The following is a 23,501-nucleotide window of genomic DNA, read 5'->3' as shown; positions in this document are numbered from 1 at the left end:
ATAACACAATCCCCACCATTAAGTGGACATCATTAACCACACTTGGAAGTTAAAACTCTCACATTAAAGTCAACAGTATCTGTCACTTTCAAGTAGTTGTTCAAAAACCACAGGATGGGTGTTCGTTTACCGGCCATAGTAGTGTTCATTTCAAGTTGACATTTGGTCAATAGATTGACGGCGCCAGGCCGCGGATTAAGTCGTCTAGGGTCGCATTAGCCACGGTATCAAATTTGAATTGCTCGGCAAACATCGATCAGCGGGGAGTGTTGATAAAATGAATAAAATTGTTTTCTTTAAAAATGTTTACTTTTTCACTTTTTATGAAAAGGAAAGTAATGAAATGTATGCAAGACTACTTAATAAGTAATTTATTGCGCGTAGGACGAATGACACCCGGAAATATTTTATGGTGTAATGTGTGAAATAAAAGTAATTAAATAAGAAGTTTATTTAGTACTTAAATTATTTCGAAATCAAACCGATATTTTATCCAGTGTTATGCAGATACTAATTTACAGGTAGTTGTTTTTGGTTTGGCTTTTTCCTTAAATTCCCAATGTTCATGTTTCTTTTTTTTTTTTCTTTTTTAAGACTTCGATTAAGAAATAATATATCCAGAACTGTTGGAGTTCTGGTGCGACGGAAATACATGACGAGGGCCAAGCCCGCGAGCTATATTACTATGCATCTGAACGGCAAAGAGTGATTTCCTTCGAGGGCAAAATGTTTCGATTCCAACGTGCTATCAAGGATTATTGTCAACATCTTTGAAGATATTCACTAAATATTTGCCTGTTTTATGTGGTTTTCTTTTCCAGCGCGCCCGGCTAAAACGTATTACACTATAAAGTAGAAAATGTTACAGTGCGTGTGTGCATAAAAACACAAAGCTTCAGCCTGCTTTTTTGATAGGGAAATAAATTTGATTTTACAGTGGACATTTGGTGTCCGGATTCTACCAACTTCGTTCTTCTGCATAACGAAGCAGACATATAATATACCACAGAAGTTAAGTTTAATATAACTATCGTGCAATATTTTAAGTGCAGTTCATAACATATGAAAAGAAGATGGAAGGCTTTTGGTCCCCTTTGTATAAGTATACATAATTTATGGAAAAATTAACTGTTGATTTTGGTTGTCCATAGCAGCGGAAAAACAACATAATTAGTATTCTACATAGCTCAGCAGCCAACCAAGACTAAAAGTACCTTATTTAAGTTTAAAAAAAATATATATATAGTTATTGTAATTTCTGCGATATAGCAGCTCTACATGGACCAAAATACAAATAAAAAATTTCCTTCACGACTTAATTATGTATCGGTAAAAACTTGCAAAAATCCTTTATTGGTAGGAATAAATCCCTATTTTAGTTCTGTAAATTTGAAACAAAAGTAAACACTAGCTGACAAAGAAGACGGTTTTCATTTAAAAACTTTTCAAACACTATTAAAACCACATTAATAATTCATGTAGTGTCTTAGCAAATTAGCCATTAGGCAGCTTAAACGATAGTGTTTGGTTATTTACTTTGTTATTCGCGATGTTTTTATCTAAGTTGACAAGTATCTTGAAGACAGTGTCACTCCGATATTTCAGAGGTTTCTTCAACAAACACGGTTTATTAAAATAAAGATTTGACAGAGAATACATTATCTCATTGAGAAATTTCAAAACTACAAGAGGTATCAATTTTTACACGGTCATCAAATAGGACAATTGTTAAAAAGATCATCAAATAGGACGCATGGAAAGATGGGTGCCATATCAGTCTTTACAGTGAGCGGCGATGTTCAAAACATCACGTTGTCAGTCATACATTCAACGCCAGTTAATCAGTATAAAAATATATATAGCCTGACCGTGGATATGAAGTTTATCACGTATGTTTAAATGTTTAATTTAGACCGTATGTCTAAATTGTACGGTGTTCCGTTCGCCCAGTCACCTTTAACGATCAGCTAGTACGACAGTACGATAATACGATGCTAGGACACCAAGAGACTATATGTAAGGGCGTGATAATACGATGCTAGAACACCAAGGTACTATATGCAAGGGCGTGATAATAGGATGCTAGGACACGAAGATACGATGCAAGGGCGTGATAATACGATGCTAGGACACGACGATACGATGCAAGGGCGTGATAATACGATGCTAGGACACGAAAATACGATGCAAGGGCGTGATAAAACGATGCTAGGACACTAAGATACGATGCAATGGCGTGATAATACGATGCTAGGACACTAAGATACGATGCAATGGCGTGATAATACGATGCGAAAACATGATGCGAAGACGCCATGGCAAAATAACGTGATTACTCTGACCAAGAAGTTTGTTTCCCAGTATTACATTTTAAGTTCTGTGTGTCCCCATCTCCCTAGAAGCATTTATTAAGGGTATCGGCATCGATTCTCCAAAATTAAATTAACCAGTTAACTGAAGATTGACAATAATGGCTTGAAATAATTGTACAGACCTCGACAACACTGCTAGTAAAACAACAGGATCCGGGGATATAAAACTAAGAGTTGGAGACAAGTTTCCAAATGCTGCCTTGCCATTGGTCAATTTCAAAACTTCCTCAGAAATAGCCAATCAGATGCTGGAGTGCTCAGACTGGTCTCAATACCCGGTTTCATAACTTTTGATCCAGACCTCTAGGACATGAATGCTGATTTCCTACCATTGAGTTTGGAGTCATATGTCTAAACTGAATGAACTATTTGATCCAAATTTTTTCCTTTGTTTTCTCTTCATACAGAAGGCACTACTAGTATCATTCAGAGTATACAAAATACTTAAGAACTCCAGAGGTGGTAAGAAGATGTTTTTATTTTAACAATATTTTTATAAAATTCCAGTTTAATTAACAGCACCATGCTATGGAAATTAGTTATGTATTCCAAAAAATATAATTCAAAAAAGTAATTCCACTGTAATTCTTTACTTCACCACATCAACAAATAGCAAAATCACAAAAGATGCTATAGACATCATAACAGTGAGCATTCCTTCGTAGAGGAGTTTTGGTGAGAATACAGTCCACACAAATAGATGGTATCTCTGTGAGGTGACTACAATACAGTACAACACCAGTGTTGACAGTCTCTCTAAAACCAGGGCTTGTACACATTCTAGCAAGTCAGTCTTTATACTTGTGCCTGTGCCTGTGCCTGTTTTGGAACTTTCTTTCACTATATGCCTTTCTTGTTCACTAAAATTATACAATATGACTTCTTTATGACATAAAGTATTATATATCCTGAAATACACTCAATGAATTTACTCAGATATCTGCATTTTTCTTGACCTGAAAAAAAAATGTGAAAAATTATTTTGTTTTGTTTAAAACTTGATATTTTTAAAATATATTTCACTTAACAATGCATCAGCGCAGTCTGGTCAGGATCCATGCTGTTTGCTAACGATTTCCCTAATTCCAATAGACAACGAAAGTGAACAGCATGGATCCTGACCAGACTGCGCGGATGCGCAGGCTGGTCTGGATCCATGCTGGTCACAAAGCCACTATGTTGGTTTTCCCATGGCATGGCTCAATAATATGACTGTTAAAAATTCCTATTTCCTTGAATATGTTATTATGATGACCTGTCTGAAAGTAACACTGACCTTCACCAGGGAGGTCAAAAAGGCAGCTTATTAACCTCAGAATAAGTCTTCAACAGTGTAGTAGCTGTATATGTATCATTATAAGACAAAATTTTATAAACGTACATAGGCAAACTTTCATCAATTCAGTCTTTTTGCAAGGCATCACAGATGAAATTGTATCAATTCACTGTTTTCTTTTCAAAGCATCACAGGCAAAGGGTACTGTTTTTTGCACTACACCACAGCCTATTCTATATTTATTCAGTTTTTCTGTCAAGGCATCATAGGCAAAATTGTATCAATTCACTGTTTTACTTAAATATATCACAGGCAAAATTTACTGGTTTTTTTTGCACTGCAACACAGCCTATTCTATATTTAATCAGGCATCACAGTCAAAAACTGTAACAATTTCTTGTTCTTTTCTGCAATGCACCTCGGCAAAATTGTATCATTTCATTAGGTTTTTTTTTTCCTTTTTGGAAAGCATCACAGGCAAAACTTAACTATGCAGTCTTAAATACAATATCAAGTAATCATAAAATGATCAGCACAAGATAAAATTGAATTTGTTTAGAATTTTGTATATTTATGGAAAAATAAAGTAAATTATATCAGTGATTACTGTTTAGTCTACAGGTAATTTTTTAAACATTCTGAAATGACAGAGGGATTGTAGCTACATGCAAATACACTGTATCTGCAGGTGTTTTGAAATGAAACTGTAAATTTTTTGTTTGCCATAAAGCATAAGATTTTCCTAGAGAGGCATTAAACTGTATTCAGCAAAATGTTCCTTCAAACAGGCCTTTGTATTTGAGCCGTGCCATGAGAAAACCAACATAGTGGGCTTGCGACCAGCATGGATCCAGACCAGCCTGGGCATCCGCCCAGTCTGGTCAGGATCCATGCTGTTTGCTAACAGCTTCTTTAATTGCAATAGGCTTTGAAAGTGAACAGCATGGGTCCTGACCAGACTTTGGGGATGCACAGGCTGGTCTGGATCCATCCTGGTCGCAAACCCACTATGTTGGTTTTCTCATGGCATGGCTCATTTAGTCTTTGTATGGCCAACACAGTTTCTAAGCTATATTTTCTCCAATCAAAATACTGTTTATTTTATTTGCAATAATCCCTATTCAAGTGTTTTTCATGAATATTTAAGGTGATGAATCACATTTAAACAATATTTTAACACATTTCATGACATTTAATCACTGTTCATACTTTCTGTTATTAAAGGTTTATACAAAAAGATCAATTACATACAGCAGTCACAATCCAAGATAGACTAAGGGAGGTAATCCATCCTAACTCCATGAAAGTATATTTCTACTGAACAGATGCTCAAAGAATACTTTTACAAATGAAATAAACATTTTCTAATATTCTTATTTCCGAGGCAAATTGTTCACTGAATTCAGTGTTATGTTGAAAAAAAAACATGGTGTTGCAACTCTGCTAAAAAAATTTTTATTTTGGAGTTTATAATAATTGTGAATATGAAGTCTAAATTTTCAGCCATTAATACTAGTTGGGTGCAAGATTTCGCATCTACTTGTGTTATACAAATAGTAAAATACCTTACACTGAAACAAATAAATACCCTCTCCATTTTACAAACTTCTATGTATTTAAATGTATTGTGTTGTGCTGAACTGCACTGACTAACATTACTTTACACTGCATAAAATTGCACTACATTGTATTTACTAGCTTACACTTGCTAAAACTTATTTAGATTTATCTTTTTCCAAATTCAGACACAAACTTATAAAACAAAATGTTAAAACTTTACAAGAAATAACTAGGCTTGCTTTTAAAGATTTAACATTCTTGATGTACAAGTTAATAACTAAATTCAAAATTACTTCATTCTTACTTACTTTCCCATGTTATCCTGCTCTACCCTGAGAAGCAGGATATATTTAACAAGAGATATAAGCCAGTATATAGGACCCGCATAGGTTGAACAGAACAGAAGAAGTCCAACCAACACAGGCTGGTAGTCCTGTAGCCCCACATAGCCTGCCGACACATCTACTGTTGAAATACTGTTAGAATTACCCTAGAAATATACAAAACAGTGTAATGTAAACCAATATACAAGCAAATCACTGAATAAAATTTTATTATTATAACAGTACCTTGTCCTGTAATGCTGTATTCAGCTCAAGTGGATTTTGCTATACCTGGATCCTATGAGAAGCTTATGCCGAGTCTGACCTTGCCTGGCATATTCCACAAGAGCTGAATGCATCATTGCAGATCAAGGGACAGCTTTAATGACACTTTTATTACATACATATATCTATTTCTTGTGTTATATCAGCCAAAATCTAATATAATTTTAGAAAAGTAAGACCAAAAACTCATTTAAAACTTTGTGACGCAAGGAATGTCAAGACATCATCATCACTTTTAACGTTAGAAGTGATGTCAAAACTAAAGCAAGTAGCCCTACCATTGAATCTTTTCACATATCTACAGAGGACTGGATAGAAGGTTTTGTATTTAACAGTGATGTACAAACTGTATTTCAGGTAGAAAATTCAAAGGTATATAATAGAAACTGCTATGCACAACTTACTTTATGTAATAGCAGATAAACGTTCCCAAAGAGAGTTCAGATAAACATTAACTGTTTGTTGAGTTTAATGTTGGTTTTCAATGGAATTTCAGTCAAATACAGTGTCACTGGATTTCTTATCAAAATTATATACTTTTCTACAAATAGTAACCAAACTGCATGGGGCCATCGTGCAAATCTAGGTTTAGTCATGCTAATAAAACCACTGTAGGCATCTCACTGCAGTTTAATAAGTGTAAAGTAAGTCACTGACAACTTTCTCACATGAACCAGAGGTGGACTATAAATGACCTTAAAGGTACTGTCTCAATGCAGTCATTGTCTTCCCTTGGAATGGAACCTGCTGCCTCTAGACTAGAGGGATTGTACTCTACGTACTATATATGCCAACCCAGGATGGTTTTGCATAATAAGATAAAACTTCGTAAGACTCAACAGCAGAAAATTGTTTGATTTGTCTTACTTTGCATTTTCTGCAAGTTTTTTTTTTCTCTTGACAAAAGAAATTGAAACTTTCACTAATGTTACCATAAATCAATTTACTGTATAGGAAAGTTGAATAGTACAACTGTTAAACAGACTTGTGTCATCATAAATCAATGCAGATATACTGTATTACAAAAGGTGAGATACACTTCTGTTACACACATTTCTTATTTGCTCAGGGTCTATAAAATTTCTCAGCTACACTAGTTTAATCTTCAATCTTTTAAAAAAAAAATATAGATAAATACCTGTTGAAAGAAGACAGCTTGTCCCATCCACCAACAGAATACTGCCAGGTAGTTAGCTGACAATCTGATCTTCCCTACCACAAATCTCCATAGCAACACTTCTTGTACAATCACCATGGCAACCAAAGATGTATTGTGGGTTCTTAGCAACAAGGTCATTAATAAAATCCATGACCTTTGTAAAGTTTGCACTGATTTTAGCGCAAGGAGTCCCCTTTTTCTTTTCTTTTCTGAGAGTAGAAGGAACTTGTTCTGCAGCAGACGGCACCATTTGATCAGGGTTAGGAGATTCATGAATAAAACTACACAGAATACAACTCTTGCTTCAATAATGCCTTTTGACCTGAAAAATAATTCATTATCATCTTGAACAGTAAATCTACAACATGCCTTGAAGTAGAATTGAAATAAAGTTTCAAATCTTTCTCTACTTTAAGAGACATGAACCTTTAGACTGAGCCCATCCATTTGGAATCAAAGATTCACTTCTAAAAGAACAAATAAAGGACCAAAATAGACTTTGGAACTATTAAAGCATGTGTTAGGTTTCTTATTAATATTGCACCTGACCATATCTTAGAAAAAGTTTTTATTCTTTTCGAAAGCATTTCGACATTTGGTAGATTTTGCTTGTAAGGTCTGTCAAACAAAATGAAGAACAAGAAAGTCACAACATGACCTAACACTGTGTCAGTGTAATCAAACACAACAAAACATAAAGTTTTGGAAAATAATGTTTTGTTACAGAACTAAATTGAACCAAATGTTAAGGCGATACTTACACAAAATTGCTAGATGTGTTTATATCCCAAAATGTATTCACTGCGCCAGTAGTAACTCTGTATTTATAGCATGTATATTGTCCAACAATAAAACATGCATACTCGATATCACACTGTACTCCACTAGCAAACAAAATAACTAAATGAGATCCAAACACCAGAATGGACAAGGCTCCTTTGTTCTGTGGCCTAAAAGAAGATCCAAATTGCTCTTTTTATTTAAAATATTCAAAGAAACTGCCTGTCCACTTACTGTTTTTTTCTCATTTATATAAAAATGGTTATTGTTTAAGAAATAATGTATAGAAAAATTGTGTTCTAACGTTATTAATACATGAAAAAGAGGTTATATGTCTGCGAAATTATTCTGGTGACGTATAACCGATTTTGAGTGTATCAACTTAAAACACGTTTTTGCTAGACATTATTTCCATTCTAATATGCCCTTTTTCTAAAACAAAAGATAAATTTTCGTAGAACTTTCTTTTTCCCCAACAAAAACCCTTGACATCAATGCTCGTTAACGCAACTTCATTTCAACGTACCAGGTAAGGGTGTTTAAACAAAAACAAGCATATCAGAATTACTGTTATTGTACCCTAAATCTCTTTCGAATAACTAACTTTTTCTAAACAAGCAGATGATATAATAAGGCAGTGGAAGAGAATGAATTATTTCTGTATTGTGCTCATCCAAATAGAGACTGAGCTACAAGTTATAAAACAATTTGGAGGACGGTCTCGAAACATAATCTTATCATTGGTCCTGTTCAATGTTAAATTCCAGAACAAACAATCAGATGCTGAAATTCCAAGACTGGTCTCCAAACTCAGATTTGACCCTGCTTTGGATCAAATTCTGATACTATCTCTTATGGACTGATATAGTCAATGTGTTTCTTTAAAGCAGTTAAAATCCACTGATCTTCCATGTGAGTCAACATTATATTTGAACTAAACTGCCAGGGGAATTATTTTTAGATCAGAATCACTTTTTATGAAAGCATATTTAACACTTAGTTATATATTAGAGTTACATTTCTTTTTTATCTTGACAAATCTGTCTGACACACAGGGTAAAATGAATGCGAAAGCTTGCACTATAAATAAGCATACTCAGTAAAAACTTACAGCATTAACCAGTCTGCAAGGTCTGGGGTATCCAACCATTTGTTCCCCGTCTGATTAATTGCACGCATACATCTCCCTAGCAACATCGCTGTAAAAATTCCAGCTATCTGTTTCCATGGCAACAGATACCTCCAAGGTAGAGAAAATATGGAATGCTTAGATATAATATTATCAGAAAGATGTAAAGTTTGATCAAAATCACCTGAAGGCACTTGAGATTTTTTCTGTTTACAGTTTGTAAAATTTCTGCACCGAGATTCTTTTCCACCATTTTTGTTCAAAGTTCCTATTTGTTCATACATGTCACCATTTGTCAATTCTTCTGTCAATTTATCACAAGAAGCTTTACCCGAGCCAGAAATCTTTTCTTTTTGGAAAATATTCAACCAGACTGAAGTCACATGACCCCTGACCTGCACTGCCATGGCAACAAGGTTAAAGGTCATTACAAAGAAATACCATGTCTGATGTTCTTCTTCAACAAAACTGCTTGAACCAAAACTTAAAGTATGAAATATTGTGCCTATCCACAGAAGCCTGGTCAGAGTGGACTTTGGAAACCACTGAAAAAACAACAGTTTTACTACATACAATAATGCATGTTCAAAACAAATATTGTTCTAAAATGTCGAATTTTATGAAACTGTATTTTTTCAATCCATCATTGTATCTGAAGAAAATTCAACCAATAAAAATATGGATATCATACTAAGTTTGCTGTTAAACTAATTTGAAAATATTGGTCCGCTGGTCAATTTTCACAATGGACTTCAATCAGAAAATCACACTTTTAATGACAATTTTTGTGTATAGCAGTTCAAACATGTAGACTTTTTTAATGAAACTCTCCATAGTTGTAGATAAACCTATTTTCAATAATATGACTGAATAAGATGTATAGGTCAATGCAATTAAAGTTTACAATGTGCCAAATACCAACTGGAGTCCTTACATTTCTGCTTATTTCATGTCATTTTCTTTTTTACCTATTTTACATCAAAACCTATCTGCTGTTAAAATATTAGCATTACGCAAGACAGCAGAACAGACTTTTTAACATTTAACACTAAAGATATTATAGATTCCAGACAACATTTATGTCTTACAGCTGTCAGGCTGTATTCTAGGTTTTCCGGATAAATGATGTTATGCCTCAACTTCTGCTTACTCAGATGTGCAGCTATACCTTAAAATGCAACTCCTAAAGTTTTTTGTTGTTTTCATTAGTTTCAAGCCACACAGCAATTTTAGATCATAGGGCAACTTAAGCTTTGACAGTGGCGGAAGACACCAGTTCTGGACAGTATTTTAGGGATAGGTTGACACCTAGGTAATACTACTGACCTCATGCAAGCCAGCTGAGAAGTTTACTCTGATGATACCATTTAATACTGAGATCAAGACTCGAACCAACTTCAAAGAGCGACAAGTGAATCTGTCAGAGACTAGATGTCATGTGGATAAATTTTCAACAACAACACACCTTGGAACTATAACAGGGACAATTATGAAAATTGATCTTTTTCAATATTATAATGTATTATCACAGTATTATCAAAGAATCATGAGATTAATCGTGTCAAAATCAAAAGTGATATATTCCCTTTTTTTACATTTCTGTAAAGTTTTTGGACTGAAATGTCTTTTAAAGAAAGATGTTCTAAAGAATTTACATGTAATACATTCTTTTACCTTGGACTTTGTGTGCAGCAGACGAACAGATAATACCATCATTGTTAAAAACAGAATGCTTCCAAAAGCAATCAGCTGCATTACAATATTTGTGAAGCTCCTCCCACAAAGAGTAGTGCTGTGAAATGATTGGCTGGTGCAGCATGTCATGTGACCAAAGATGACCAATACCGATATTACTATTATAGCAGGTGGTGACAGCAAGATGGACACTGACTGACTGTTAGATACTGTAGACAGTATGCAAGCCACCAGTGTCTGCAATAAAACAATACATTGAAGGGTTTACAACAATTGCTTATCTAAGACATGTTCTTGACGAAAACCTGAGGACATTTTAACTGACTTAATTTCAGTTGATAATACCTTTCAACCTAGCCTGGGAATCTAGACTGACTTTTTTTCTGTTGTAAATTGACAGGCTCAAGAAACCTGTTTTCTGGCCACAGCTCCATCTATATTACACCCAAAATATACAGGTATATGATAAGGAACAATAACTTCTGAAATCAATAATCCATCCTCAAAAATAGAAATGAAATTATTACAGAAAAGACTAATTGCGGCCATGTACTTATATGGCTTCGAAACATTCCCGTTCCACAGACAAAAATACCTTTTTGTACCTCCCATCACTTTTCCAGCAAGTGGTAACAGATTTTAAACATGTCGGAATTAAAAATAACATACTTTATAGTTTTCAAACTGGAAGATATAATTCAAACCTAGTAATCTTTGAAAATTGGTAAATTTCCGGCAGCCTTGCCTCATTCTCATCTCGAACACATGCAAAATATTTACTATTTTATTAAAGTTTCTACCTAACAAAATCAATTTTAAAATTTCTAAAAATTTGACATAAAATCTACAGGTGCGCATCTTTAATGAAACGCTCAATTAATATTTAATACATCTTCTAATTAAGAAATAATAAGTTCCCAAACGTGGTTTATCGTAGAATAACCTGAGATTTGAGTTCTTATGCGTAAGAATATATTGTTTCGCATAAGAACAAAAAATTCGGGTTATTCTACGATAAATCACACTTGGGAACTTATTATTTCGATTCTAACACGACATTCTAGTATCAACAGTGTTAGAAAAAATGGTAACTACTTTTTACGACCGTGCTACACACCTGTTTATTGCAGAATAACCCGAGATAGATTTTGCTTTACATGTATGTAGGTTATTTGCTTGTCATGTTAGAATTAACATTAATGGCAACATTACATTTTGGAAAAGTAGTTTTTATTTACATTGTAAAGTAATTATAACACTGCCATAGTGCTGGCTCTCACTTATGCCCAAACTTTCTTCTGTAAACATGGTGATGGGGAGGGTGTTCATTGATGAGGTCATTAATTAGAAAATATATCGTACTGAAACCTACCAGAGACAACAACAAGGTAGCCAGTAACATGCCATATAAGTTGTAGGTTGTCAGGGAACCAGATATCTTCCTAGACATGGCTTCCATCGAAGACTCGTACCTGTGTAAAATCTGTGAAACATCTGTCTTAGAACGCATGGTTACGTCATCAAGATATGACTTGTGAAGATTTACAGCATGAAGGTAAAGGTCATAGCTGCTGTCTGAAAAAAAAATTATGAGATGCTGTAACAAGGAACAAACATGCTTTAATGCTATTCTTGCATAAAACATGTAGAAAAGCTAAAATAAAGTGAGAAGCATTCATTTCTTTTAAAACTTGTTATTACTGAAAAAGCATGAAAATCCCGACTATGAAGAGAGACGACTGTCAAAAAAGGGTCTATTTTATATAAAATTCTATATAAAATACCTGTGGTTTTGCGTGCTAAAGTGTGGCGCGTGGCCATCAACTGTTACCTATTATAACCATGGGTTGCATACACACAATAGAATTTGAATAGCCGCGGAACAGGGCTTTAAACGTTATGTTTCGGTATAGAATAGCCATATACTGAAATATACTACATATGAAAGGTGTGTTTACGCAGGGTTTCAGAAATCCCATGTCCGGAGCCCGGGGGCTACCATAAAATTCTGTCAGGCTACTAAATTTTTTCAGAGCGTGTCCGCCGGGCTACCTTGAAACTCCGTATCGCATAGCCCGGAAATCAATAATTTAGTCTTTAAACATTAATTTCAAATTGATAGTTGTCTTTAATCCCCTTGTTTATCGAGAGATACACGCCCGAGGCTTTAATTATCTTACCACTTAGTGTCACACTCGGCAAACAATTAACCGTTTAATCATACCCCCAGGCAAATGTTTACAAAAACATCATGTGCTCGCGAGATTTTAGACTGATCCAATCACGTCAAAGTCGCTGATCGATAATGTTCACAACAATATGCAAACCATTCTTAAAATTAAAAAAGTCATTTTACCGCCACCTGCCAAAGTGTACTTTCGATTTCGCTGACCTCAATATTTATCGAGTGATCAGAAAGAACAGACATTTGATTTTGAGGTAGTTTAGTGCTTACACCCAGTTTATGCTTTTCAGTTTAAATACTTGCCTAAATGCAAAAAAAAAATACCCTTGATTTAGCAAAAATCGGCGAGTTTAGAGAATTTTGGAAAAACATAAATTCGGATAAGTGAGTACACAGTGCCAAGAAACTGAGAGACGTTATGTATGCAGTACTAGTCCTTTTATTAAAGTAGACATTATAAGATGTTTAGAATCAGACAGAATTATGTCAATTTTAAATAATTTTGAGATAAATTACAATTCATACTGCACTAAGGAACTTGAAAGTTTATAAAAATTGATTGGCGTTCCTTTTATATTGACATGTTGCAATAATTATCAGGAGAAGATTTCTCAGTTTAAATACATGTAGTTTTATCTTTTAAAATCAAAAAGGAGAAAAATGAGTAATGATAATTGCTATTTAAGAGAACAAAATTTACAACAATGTTTGTATAGCTAAAATTATGAAACCCTATCAATGTAATCATTCCATCCAACTGTAGTATAGAAGCACATAGTAAATAGACAGAAATGGTCATTGCCAAATTAACTTAAATGTTCGGGCTACCAATAAATTTGCAGATTTCTGAAACCCTGGTTTACGGCTCAACAGCATGTTGCTATCAAAGTTAATACACATTTACCCTCCAGTTAATACACCCCTTGAAAACAACCATGACATTACTTTATGCCATAGTAAAATGACTGTTCATACCTTTATCAAAATCTGGAACACTTTTCTCCATCAGTTTCACTATTTGCTGGCTATTGATATACATGGCACTAAGTTTCTCTTCACCGCTAAGACCTTCAAGGGCACCTACCAGCACCTGACCCAGATTGTTGTTTGGTATAGGCAATCCCATCAAAACTGACAATGTAGGAGCGAGATCTATTTGCAGGATGTCTCTCTGACTCTTCCATGTTTTGTCTAGATAAAATGTTAAAATATGTTTAGTTTACTTTATATACAGTATTTACTCATCTGTAAGACATAGTTTTTGTCCTTAAAATTGGACCTAACGTTTTGCCTCATTGCAACTGACCTGAAATATTTATAAAAGAGTCTACAACTAGAAATGTATCTATATGTAGTGAAAATTTGCTAAGTTAAACAAAGGACTGCGACCTTGACCTTTGAGCTAGTGAAATGGTTGTTGTGCCTGACACATCTTCTATCCATGCTAATGGTATCATTTGTGTGAAATTATTCTGAAATCGGACCATGCATGTCAAAGTTATGGCTTGGACACACACACACACTGACAGGGGTAACACTATATGCGCCCCCCACCCCCCACTTTTATACAGGAGGCATAAAAAACTGTCAATTCTGTGGTAATTGAAGGAACTGCCTTATAGAAGGATTGTCTTATGAGCAGAAAAAACAGTAACCATTCAAATATGATGATTCTTTTTAAAGTGAATTTTAGTAAAATAATTATATTTGATAAAATTGATATAATGGATGTAAATGAAAAAGGCCTGTGCATAATTTATACTTGCCAATCATTTAATTTGGGTAGTACCATTTATTATTTGAAGGGTTGTTCAATGAAATTTTACTGACTGAACAGCGAACAGTCTGATACAAATTCCTGCACTGTGATCACTTAGCGATATGTGGAGCTGTGACAAGTAAGTTTAGGTTTCAAATAAAATCATAATTTATTACCTCGATTTTTGTAAGACGGGCTTAAAAATACTGCTGGTACAAGCACTTCCCTGTCTGATGCCCCACCATGGCTACCCTGGTCTGACATCCCATGGTCACCACACACTAGGATAAGAAAATTCTCTCCCTGTAATAAATTACCGCCTTGAAATATATTATTACATTATAAATTATCTCCCTGAAATACATTATTACATTGATAAGTTCCCTCCCTGAAAAAGATTATTACATTATTGCATTATAAATCGTGGCCTCAACGCGAAACTAGTCTATGTGTATATAGAAATAGAAGCAGATAGACTAGTTTCGCGTTGAGGTCACGAAATTATCTCCCTGAAATATATTATTTGAATTTTATTTCATTATGAAATAAGAACAGAAATAGCTGATGGCATCAAAGGAAAATATCAACACAAATTGGCACAGATATTCAATATTGGATAACAAAAGCTCAAAGACTTCATAATAATTGAGCCGTGCCATGGGAAAACCAACATAGTGGGTTTGCGACCAGCATGGATCCAGACCAGCCTGCGCATCTGCCCAGTCTGGTCAGGATCCATGCTGTTCGCTTTCAAAGCTTATAGCAATTAGAGAAACTGTTAGCGAACAGCATGGATCCTGACCAGACTGCGCGAATGCGCAGGCTGGTCTGGATCCATGCTAGTCGCAAAGCCACTATGTTGGTTTTCTCATGGCACGGCTCATATGCAGTTTTATCAATTTCAGGCAAAAATGATAATTTCGCGAAAACAAATATTGATCATTTCAGAATTACATTTATCACTAATATTTTTGTTTCTGTACGTTATAAGACCGTCCTTAGAAACTTTAAAAAGTGACAAAGTGAAATGAGAATGAGCTCTTTCAACCATATCTGAACCAGTGGATGAGTAGTTAAGGATGCTGACCTTCAATCACCAGCCAATAACAGCTGTGCATTCCAAACCTCATTTTCAGTGTACAATTCTTTCATATGAAGAAGCCATTTGGTTGGTTTTACTGAAGGTTGACTGATCTACCTAGGTGCCCACTCATGCCAGAAAAAATGCCCGTATGGGCACCTAGGGTCTTCGTCTACCACTGAATGCTGAAATGTCACCATATGACATGTACCTGTCTCACTCTGACTTAAAACTCAACAAAACAAACAAACATATCTAAACCTACAGAACAATATTATGTCTGTCAAGAATTGTTGCACTGCAAAACAATTGTTCTAAAAATGCAACTTTTTAAGCTTTCAAATTTTATATTTTGAAGGCAAACCTTACCAGCAACAGTCAACTAATAAAGAAAACATGCCTGTTTTTCTAGTGTTTTGTAGATCTTCTGTATAATATTGTCCATTTCTTGTAATTTTGGTTGAACTAAAGGGCTGGTTGGGCCTACAGTATGGCCAATATGATCTAATCCAAGGTAGTGCAGAATCATCAGGTCCCAGTCAAGGGCAGACAACTCAGTATCAATGTGTCGAGTTACATTATCATCAACCTGGAAAAAATGTTATAGATTTTTTGGGACTTAAAATTGTTTAGGCACTGGCAAAAAATTTTCATATTCTATATATACAGACTCATTATCACCTAAAGATGTCAGATATCCCTATCAGTACCTACAATGAGTGAAAGAATCTGATATTATTACATGTTCTTACAAGATACTGAAGGGGGCCGCCCTGGCTGAGCGGTTACGGTTACTGACTTCAAATCACTGGTCCCTCATCAATGTGGGTTTGTGCCTCACTCAGGGTGCTTTTACCTCTGTGTAGTCTGCAGCAAAGAATGGTGTTCTTACCTCTGTGTAGTCTGTAACAAAGAATGGTCCTCTTACCTCTGTGTAGTCTGCAACAAAGAATGGTGTTCTTACCTCTGTGTAGTCTGTAACAAAGAATGGTCCTCTTACCTCTGTGTAGTCTGCAACAAAGAATGGTGCTCTTACCTCTGTGTAGTCTCCAACAAAGAATGATGTTCTTACCTCTGTGTAGTCTGCAACAAAGAATAGTGTTCTCACCTCTGTGTAGTCTGTAATAAAGAATGGTTCTCTTACCTCTGTGTAGTCTGCAACAAAGAATGGTGCTCTTACCTCTGTGTAGTCTGTAACATAGAGTGGTGCTCTTACCTCTGTGTAGTCTGTAACAAAGAATGGTTCTCTTACCTCTGTGTAGTCTGCAGCAAAGAATGGTGTTATTTTCTGAGCTGCACCACGAGAAAACCAACATAGTGCATTTGCGACCAGTATGGATACAAACCAGCCTGCGCATCCGCACAATCTGGTCAGGATCCATACTGTTCGCTAACAGTTTCTCTAATTCCAAAAGGCTTTGAAAGCGAACAGCGTGGATGCACTATGTTAGGTTTCCTCATGGCGTGGCTCAATTCTCAATACAGCCTGTACAAGAGAATGGTGCTCTTACCTCTGTATAGTCTGTAACAAAGAATGATGTTGTCCCATCGCTTCTAACAAAACGACCAGGAAATAACTTTATCCATGTATCATCTCCATAGAACACAACTCTCCTACCAGAACTGTAGGCTTGCGTGATCAGATTGTCTTCTGTTAGTGACTTTGAGTCAAAGTTCAACACAACATCTACAAAGCCAGGTATTGTCCCAGACGTCAGCGCCTGCAATGATAAAACATGAAAATACTGATAATGAATAAATGTGTACAAACAAGTATTAAAACCAACCAATAAATAGAACAAAATGCTTCAGTTTGGCATCAGATGAAAAAGATCATTTTAAAAAGTATGCCATTGAATTACAACAAAACTACCTAATATACTATTACTCAGAAATATGATTTAGTGCATTCCCTACTTAAATGGCAAGAAAGTTTGCCGACAACCAATGCTTGATCACCAAAGCATGCGGGAGAATCTATTATCCTTAAGTAATGTCAAAAAGGTCAACTGAACATAGATAATGACAGAAAATTTGTAACCTCCTCTTTACGGTAAGTGTAAAACAGGGCATTTGTGGTAGTAAATATATCACGATTATTGGTATACAAAGTATTATATCATGATCATTGGTATACAATGTACACTTGCCTTAATTCTTGGTAGTGTGACTGTTGGCGGGTGTGCTTTCACAATGTACCAATCAGCATTTCCCCCTCCAATTTGTTCATTCACAAATGACATTTGTTCATGTTCATATATAAAGTCTGATCGAAGAGCATCAATTAAAACTATAACAGTTCGGTTATACAGCTTCTTTGGATAAGAAATCACATGTGTGTTCAGTGTCAAATTTCGGTTTTCGCCTGTACCGGGCAGGGACTGTTTTAAAGGAAAGAATCCCAGAAGAAAGAGACCAAAAGAGTAAAGTTGAATGAGTAAAATTAACAGAAGGAATAATCTTTTCGAAAATATTATCATTTTTGAAAATTATGGCCTAATATCAACAAACTTTAATATATTATATCATTCATTTTTGTCTGTTCAGATTTCAGATTTGTTTACAAAATGTTGATCGCTTACAACATATAAAATACTTTTTAAATTACCGACAATTTTTTTAACTACGAAAAATACCGATTTTCATCTACAGAGCAATTTGATATTTGATACAGGTATGTGAAATATCTGTATATAAACTCAATAAAATAATATATGAAAGACTTAAAGAAATAATTAGAAATAATAAGACAAGTACGGGTAGGCCTAAAGTGCGAAAATAAGGTTATTTTCGCGAAAATAAGATTTTTTACGAAAATAAGCCATATATTTTTTTATTATATATCTAATTAAAATTTATTTTATATCATTATATAGAGACGATCATTTGACACTTATAAAACAAAACTAAACGATTTTAGTCCCACAATTAGGAAATTATTGAGTTGATGGGACTCCGGATAAGACGTGCAAGAATTCATATGTACCATTAATTTTGCTCTTTTAGTACTCTAAGTGCTGGAGCAGTTTGATTGTTACTGATATATTTTAACACGGGACTTATGGAGTAAATCAGATCAAATCATTATGTGTAATCTTCCCGAATGACGTTACAATTTGTTTTTTGCTTGCTTATGAATCAAAGATACAAGATACAAGATACAAATTTTATTTAAAGTCGGTGTTAATATACAGACAACATTAGCTATGTATAGCTATTGAACGACATAAATAACAATAGTATATTTAATAACATAATAAAAATGTACCTATTAAAAGAGTTACAACAATTAGCAAATCAAATTTATAAATAGTACATGAGTTATACATACAAATTGGTTAAACCTGAAAAGGCAGACAAACAATTTAAAATGATATAAAAAATCTCATTTTTTTTGAAGAAAAAAATGGAGATAGAGCAGTATAAGAATCAGACGGAGGTCTGTAAAGAATTGGCTAGGAGTACGAATGGTATCCCAACACTCCTGATGGGGTTGGGTCAGGGCGGTCACCCCCTGGACATTTTAAAAATATATGTATGGATATTAATGGCCTCTGTTGAATTTTTTGTGTCTAAATTGTGAGTGCAACTTTGATGAGTATATGTCACTTCCCAGCGGACTGGGGCCCGCGAACCGGGACCAGCCCTGGAACTGGGCCTGAAACTTCTTTCACCAGAAGTTGAGCTCCTTCGCTTTTGTTTGGGATTTCCCTATGCAAGAGTTATGGCCCTTGACTTTGGCTCTAATTGTGCTTGACCTGCAGTTATGAAAATATTTAAGAATGTTGTTTGGCATGTAAAATTGTGCATCTGTGGTTTTACTTGGGATTTAAGCTCTCCTATCTATACCCCCCCCACACACACACACACACACAGACACCAAAATAATTGCTCTTTCCGGTAAGCCCATGCCATCCCATTGATGATTCATATCCCCACCCATCCACTTTAATACAAGAGTTTATTCAGTCTTGAATTGTGAACAAGTAACATAGTATCAGAACGTGTAAGTGAGTGTGTTTGGAAGGGGGTGCCATTGTCATATGGACACCCATCCAGTTTCTGGTAAACTAGATGTATTATTTTAAGTTTTATAACTTAATTGTTTTCAGTGTTTATCTACAGACAAAAATTCTGGCAAGAAACGTTCATAATGTATTTATAGAAGCTGTTACATGTATATATTTTATTATTGATATAATAGTGTCAGTGTGTTGAATGATGTATTATTTCTTTATTTAATGTAACTACTTGTATTTATTATTTTATGCTCTTTTTCATCGATCTATTCATCAGTAAATATTTTTGAATAATTGGGGTTACTTATTCTTCCTAGTACGTCCCCGGCTACACTTATATTTACAAAATTTTGTTTTCCCCGCCTATTTACGTTGTGTTATATTTATTGGAAATGGCCATTTACTGATGTTGTAAGAACTTTTTGCTCGACCCTCTTATTAATCAATAATTTAAATAATGTCAAATGAAACCTTTTTAAACAACTTAGTATAATGTAAAACGAAACCTTTTTTAAACAACTAAGAGAATTTCCTTTAGAAGCTGTTTGTGAAAGAGGTATCAACGTCTGCTCGTCAATTTTTTCATTGTCATTCAAAATTTTAACGACTTAAACATGTCTGCTTTATCAGTACTATACTCTGAAATCGTAAAAAGCTTTGATCTTTCATGAAATGGGGAACTGACATAGATTTCTTTTCATTCTTTCTGCTTTTCGCTTAGTTTTTTTTTTGTTGCAACTAAATGCTCATATTCCAAATGGCTGTCTTAATTACTACAGGTTATATATAAATGAAGAAACATTATTCTGTTCATGAATTTGAATGTTTTACATATTCATGTAATTAATTTCAAGTTCAAACAAATAAAAAAATAATTCAGGTAGGCTGAGGTCGCTTTCTTTATTTTTACCATGCCATTGAAACAAAATGCTTGCCATTTGGGTAAAATATTAAAATGCCCATAACTTCCTCATTTTAAACCAATTGTTCAAAATATCCACTTTTGTTTAATGATTTAGGAAAAAACAAGGAAGAATATCCAACAGCGAAAGCCACGTTCAAAAAACGCAGTCTCCCCAAAAACACACACGAACAACTCTCGCACACCACACACAAAAATGGACACAAAAGGACAAAACAAACAAATACAGGAACACAGTGGGGCACCGCCTTGGAACGGTCAGTGGCAAAACCACCACTGGGGAGTTTTAACTGGTTTATTGTGCACCTAACCTCACTTTTACCCCCAGTGAACACTTGGCATTACATGTTGTTTTCCCTTTATTTATTTGGATATATTTACGTAATCACTTCAGCTGATGTTGGACCCATCAGTCTTTTAAATTTCTTTTTTTTTTTTCACTTTAACAAATAACAGCAACTTCCGTGCAGGAATATTGACAAACAACCTGAGAAAAGTTCCTTTTCGTTAAAAGATACAGGTTGGATTGATTTTTTATGATATAAGCTGCCCTACTCGAAGTCAACACGTGAAAATTGATATTTTGATACAAATTCGCTATGTCAGACGGATTTAAGATAAATAAGGCTTATGCTGAAAAGTACAATACATGGAGACAAAAGGAAGAACTACAAAAACGTAATTTCGCTTTGGTTTTATAACAATACGTGTACTGTACATAAGTTCGACCTGTACATTTTTCGGATGAAATTACCATGTAACCTGATTACAGTGAACTCGCCTATTCCGAGCCAGTCTGTAAATTAACTCAATTCCAAGCTTTTAAGCAGTCATCGCACATATGACAAGAAAAACCTTAAGCTATGTTTTAGTTTTATATCTTATTCATTAAACTAATAACTCATTGCTGATAAATGTTCAAGTTATTCTTACATAATCCATATTTGCAACATTGTCGAAATGCTATACTTTTTCTTATGTGGAAATCTGACAAATGTAAACAAAAAGTCAGATTCAAGAACATCTGCATTCTAGATTTTTAACGAAATGAAATGAAAGCGAGTTTTAAAAGAAGGAAATTTAAGCTCTTTCATGGCAGTCATAATGTGCCACATTAAAAACAACTTGACCATTGAGATGCCTCAAGGGCAAATATAAATGGCATACATTGTACCTATTCAGAATCACACATTTTCAGTTCTGTTCTGCTGCATGTTGTTAAAGATTGCAGAAAAAATGTCGATTCAGTGTGTCCAAAATATTAATTTATGTTATTATTTTTACCCATGACCAGATGTTAAAGAAAAAGGCCTGAGTATTATTATACCCAGGGGTTCCATTTGACCCGGGATCCCGGGTCCAGACCCGGTAGATTTTCAAAAGACGTTCAAAGGACCTGGCACGATACTTGCCTGTGCGTCCTTCGGGACCCGGGGGCATTTTCCTTTGATAATCCTTCTCTTATCATTCATTTCCTTCAGTAAAACTATTTCCACGATAAACACGTGTATTCAAAATAAGCACTCGCGGTCATGCCCTCCTGCCTTTGATCTTCTGCTAAATCCCGCCCTTTCTCCTGTAGACATGCCTCGCTGATTTTTTTATCAGCAAGTTACGTCACGGCTGGTGCACATAGGTAACAAGAATCAATGAAGTGTTGAAATTAATTGATAAAGCGTATTGATCCTGTGTACTGTCAAAAAAGGCGCCAATTATTAAATTTATCGTTAGCAGCTGATTACTGAGCATGTGAAAAGTGTCCTGCAGGATTTTTTCATGCCAACTTTAAATTAGAACATTGTTTAGTGATCATATCGTAATTTCAACAAGAAACTTCACAAATTTTGGTCAACTTCGAAAGCAAAAATAAGTTTAGAATGTCCGTTCACGAGTCTTAATTACACCCGATGGCATATGCATATTTCCAAAATTCCTTAAAAAAACTGACTTTCAATGCAGTTTTTAATGACAAGTAGCATCATTATTTGAGGAACTATCTCTGATTTAGGCCAGAGTTTTTTAATAACTTGGGTTACGGGAGATTTTCCAAAAATGAGCATTAGGAGGAGGGAATAAAAATAAAAATAAAGTAGGAAAATGTTAGCATCAGAAAAAAAAAAAATAAATAAAATGAAAAAAAAAACACAAAAAATTTTATTTTGTAAAAAGTGCCACTGGGTTAAAAAAAATTGTTGTTTCAGGCAAATGTAGATTCACAACACAGTCTAGATAAATCAGACAAGTTATTTTCCCAATTTGAAGCATTTTATTCCCACTTTCTTTATTAAAGCCTCCATGTTGTATGTTATAATATTATGTTGTAGAAACTATTAAATACTTGAAATTTTTTGCATGTTGCTTGTCTGCTTGTCACATCCTATGCATATTGTGTTTCTGACCTTTTAACCCTTAGCACACTAAGTTTCTAAAATGGACAGGTCCATCATTCAGTTTGGGCAATACCATTTATCATTCGAAGGGGTGTTCACTCAAAATGTACTGACTGAATAGCGAACGGTGCAGACCATGATCAGTCTGCACGGATGTGCAGGCTGATCTAGGTCTGCACTGGTCGCAAAGGCAAAACTAATCGGTTGTACCATTGTAAGGGTTAAGGAAGACGGAAATAACTTTTCACTTTTTTCTTTTATGATTTCTCCATTTTTTATTTATGCTCCGACATGGGACATTTTTCAATATACATGCCAGACAGTCCCAAGCCTGTTAAGTGTGAGGGGTCTCTTAAAAGTTACTGAACTCCATATCTGGCTACAACTTTGAAAGTAATTTGAGGTAGACTTTAAGATTTAAATTGCGAATTTTAAAAACAATCAGCAAAGGTACTACATTCAAACTTACATATTGTCACTTTGTACAGTTACCTTCAATACCATCATCATCATCATCATCATAATCATTACTATCATCACCATACTAATTGGTTCAGAACAGTGCA

At 34.7% G+C, this 23,501-nt stretch overlaps 2 protein-coding genes across 2 annotated transcripts in view; one reads left to right on the top strand and one right to left on the bottom strand.

The window, feature by feature from the left end:
- Positions 1–2,832: 2,832 nt before the first annotated feature.
- On the bottom strand, positions 2,833–18,167 carry LOC123525674 (GPI ethanolamine phosphate transferase 2-like). The gene is made up of 12 exons (XM_053538960.1): positions 17,755–18,167; positions 17,116–17,325; positions 16,001–16,193; positions 14,700–14,843; positions 13,740–13,955; positions 11,952–12,154; positions 10,559–10,816; positions 8,867–9,429; positions 7,737–7,925; positions 6,955–7,297; positions 5,517–5,698; positions 2,833–3,232 (listed from the first exon to the last, which is right to left on the bottom strand). Exons 1-12 carry the CDS (start codon positions 18,082–18,084, stop codon positions 2,962–2,964), a joined length of 3,102 nt encoding a protein of 1,033 aa, XP_053394935.1. The 5' UTR covers positions 18,085–18,167; the 3' UTR covers positions 2,833–2,961.
- Positions 18,168–21,064: 2,897 nt separating this feature from the next.
- The window catches only part of LOC123524343 (protein KRI1 homolog), a 57,386-nt gene continuing 54,949 nt past the window's right edge, over positions 21,065–23,501 (top strand). Inside the window, exon 1 of the mRNA XM_045302465.2 lies at positions 21,065–21,223. Coding sequence (XP_045158400.2) covers positions 21,145–21,223 — 79 coding nt within the window. The 5' untranslated portion in view covers positions 21,065–21,144. The remainder of the gene's footprint in view (positions 21,224–23,501) is intronic.

Source organism: Mercenaria mercenaria, chromosome 3 (assembly GCF_021730395.1).
Source record: "Mercenaria mercenaria strain notata chromosome 3, MADL_Memer_1, whole genome shotgun sequence".
In the NCBI taxonomy this organism is placed as follows: Eukaryota; Metazoa; Mollusca; class Bivalvia; order Venerida; family Veneridae; genus Mercenaria; species Mercenaria mercenaria.
The sequence above is the reverse complement of the archived record's forward strand: the minus strand, read 5'-3'. Positions and strand labels throughout refer to the sequence as shown.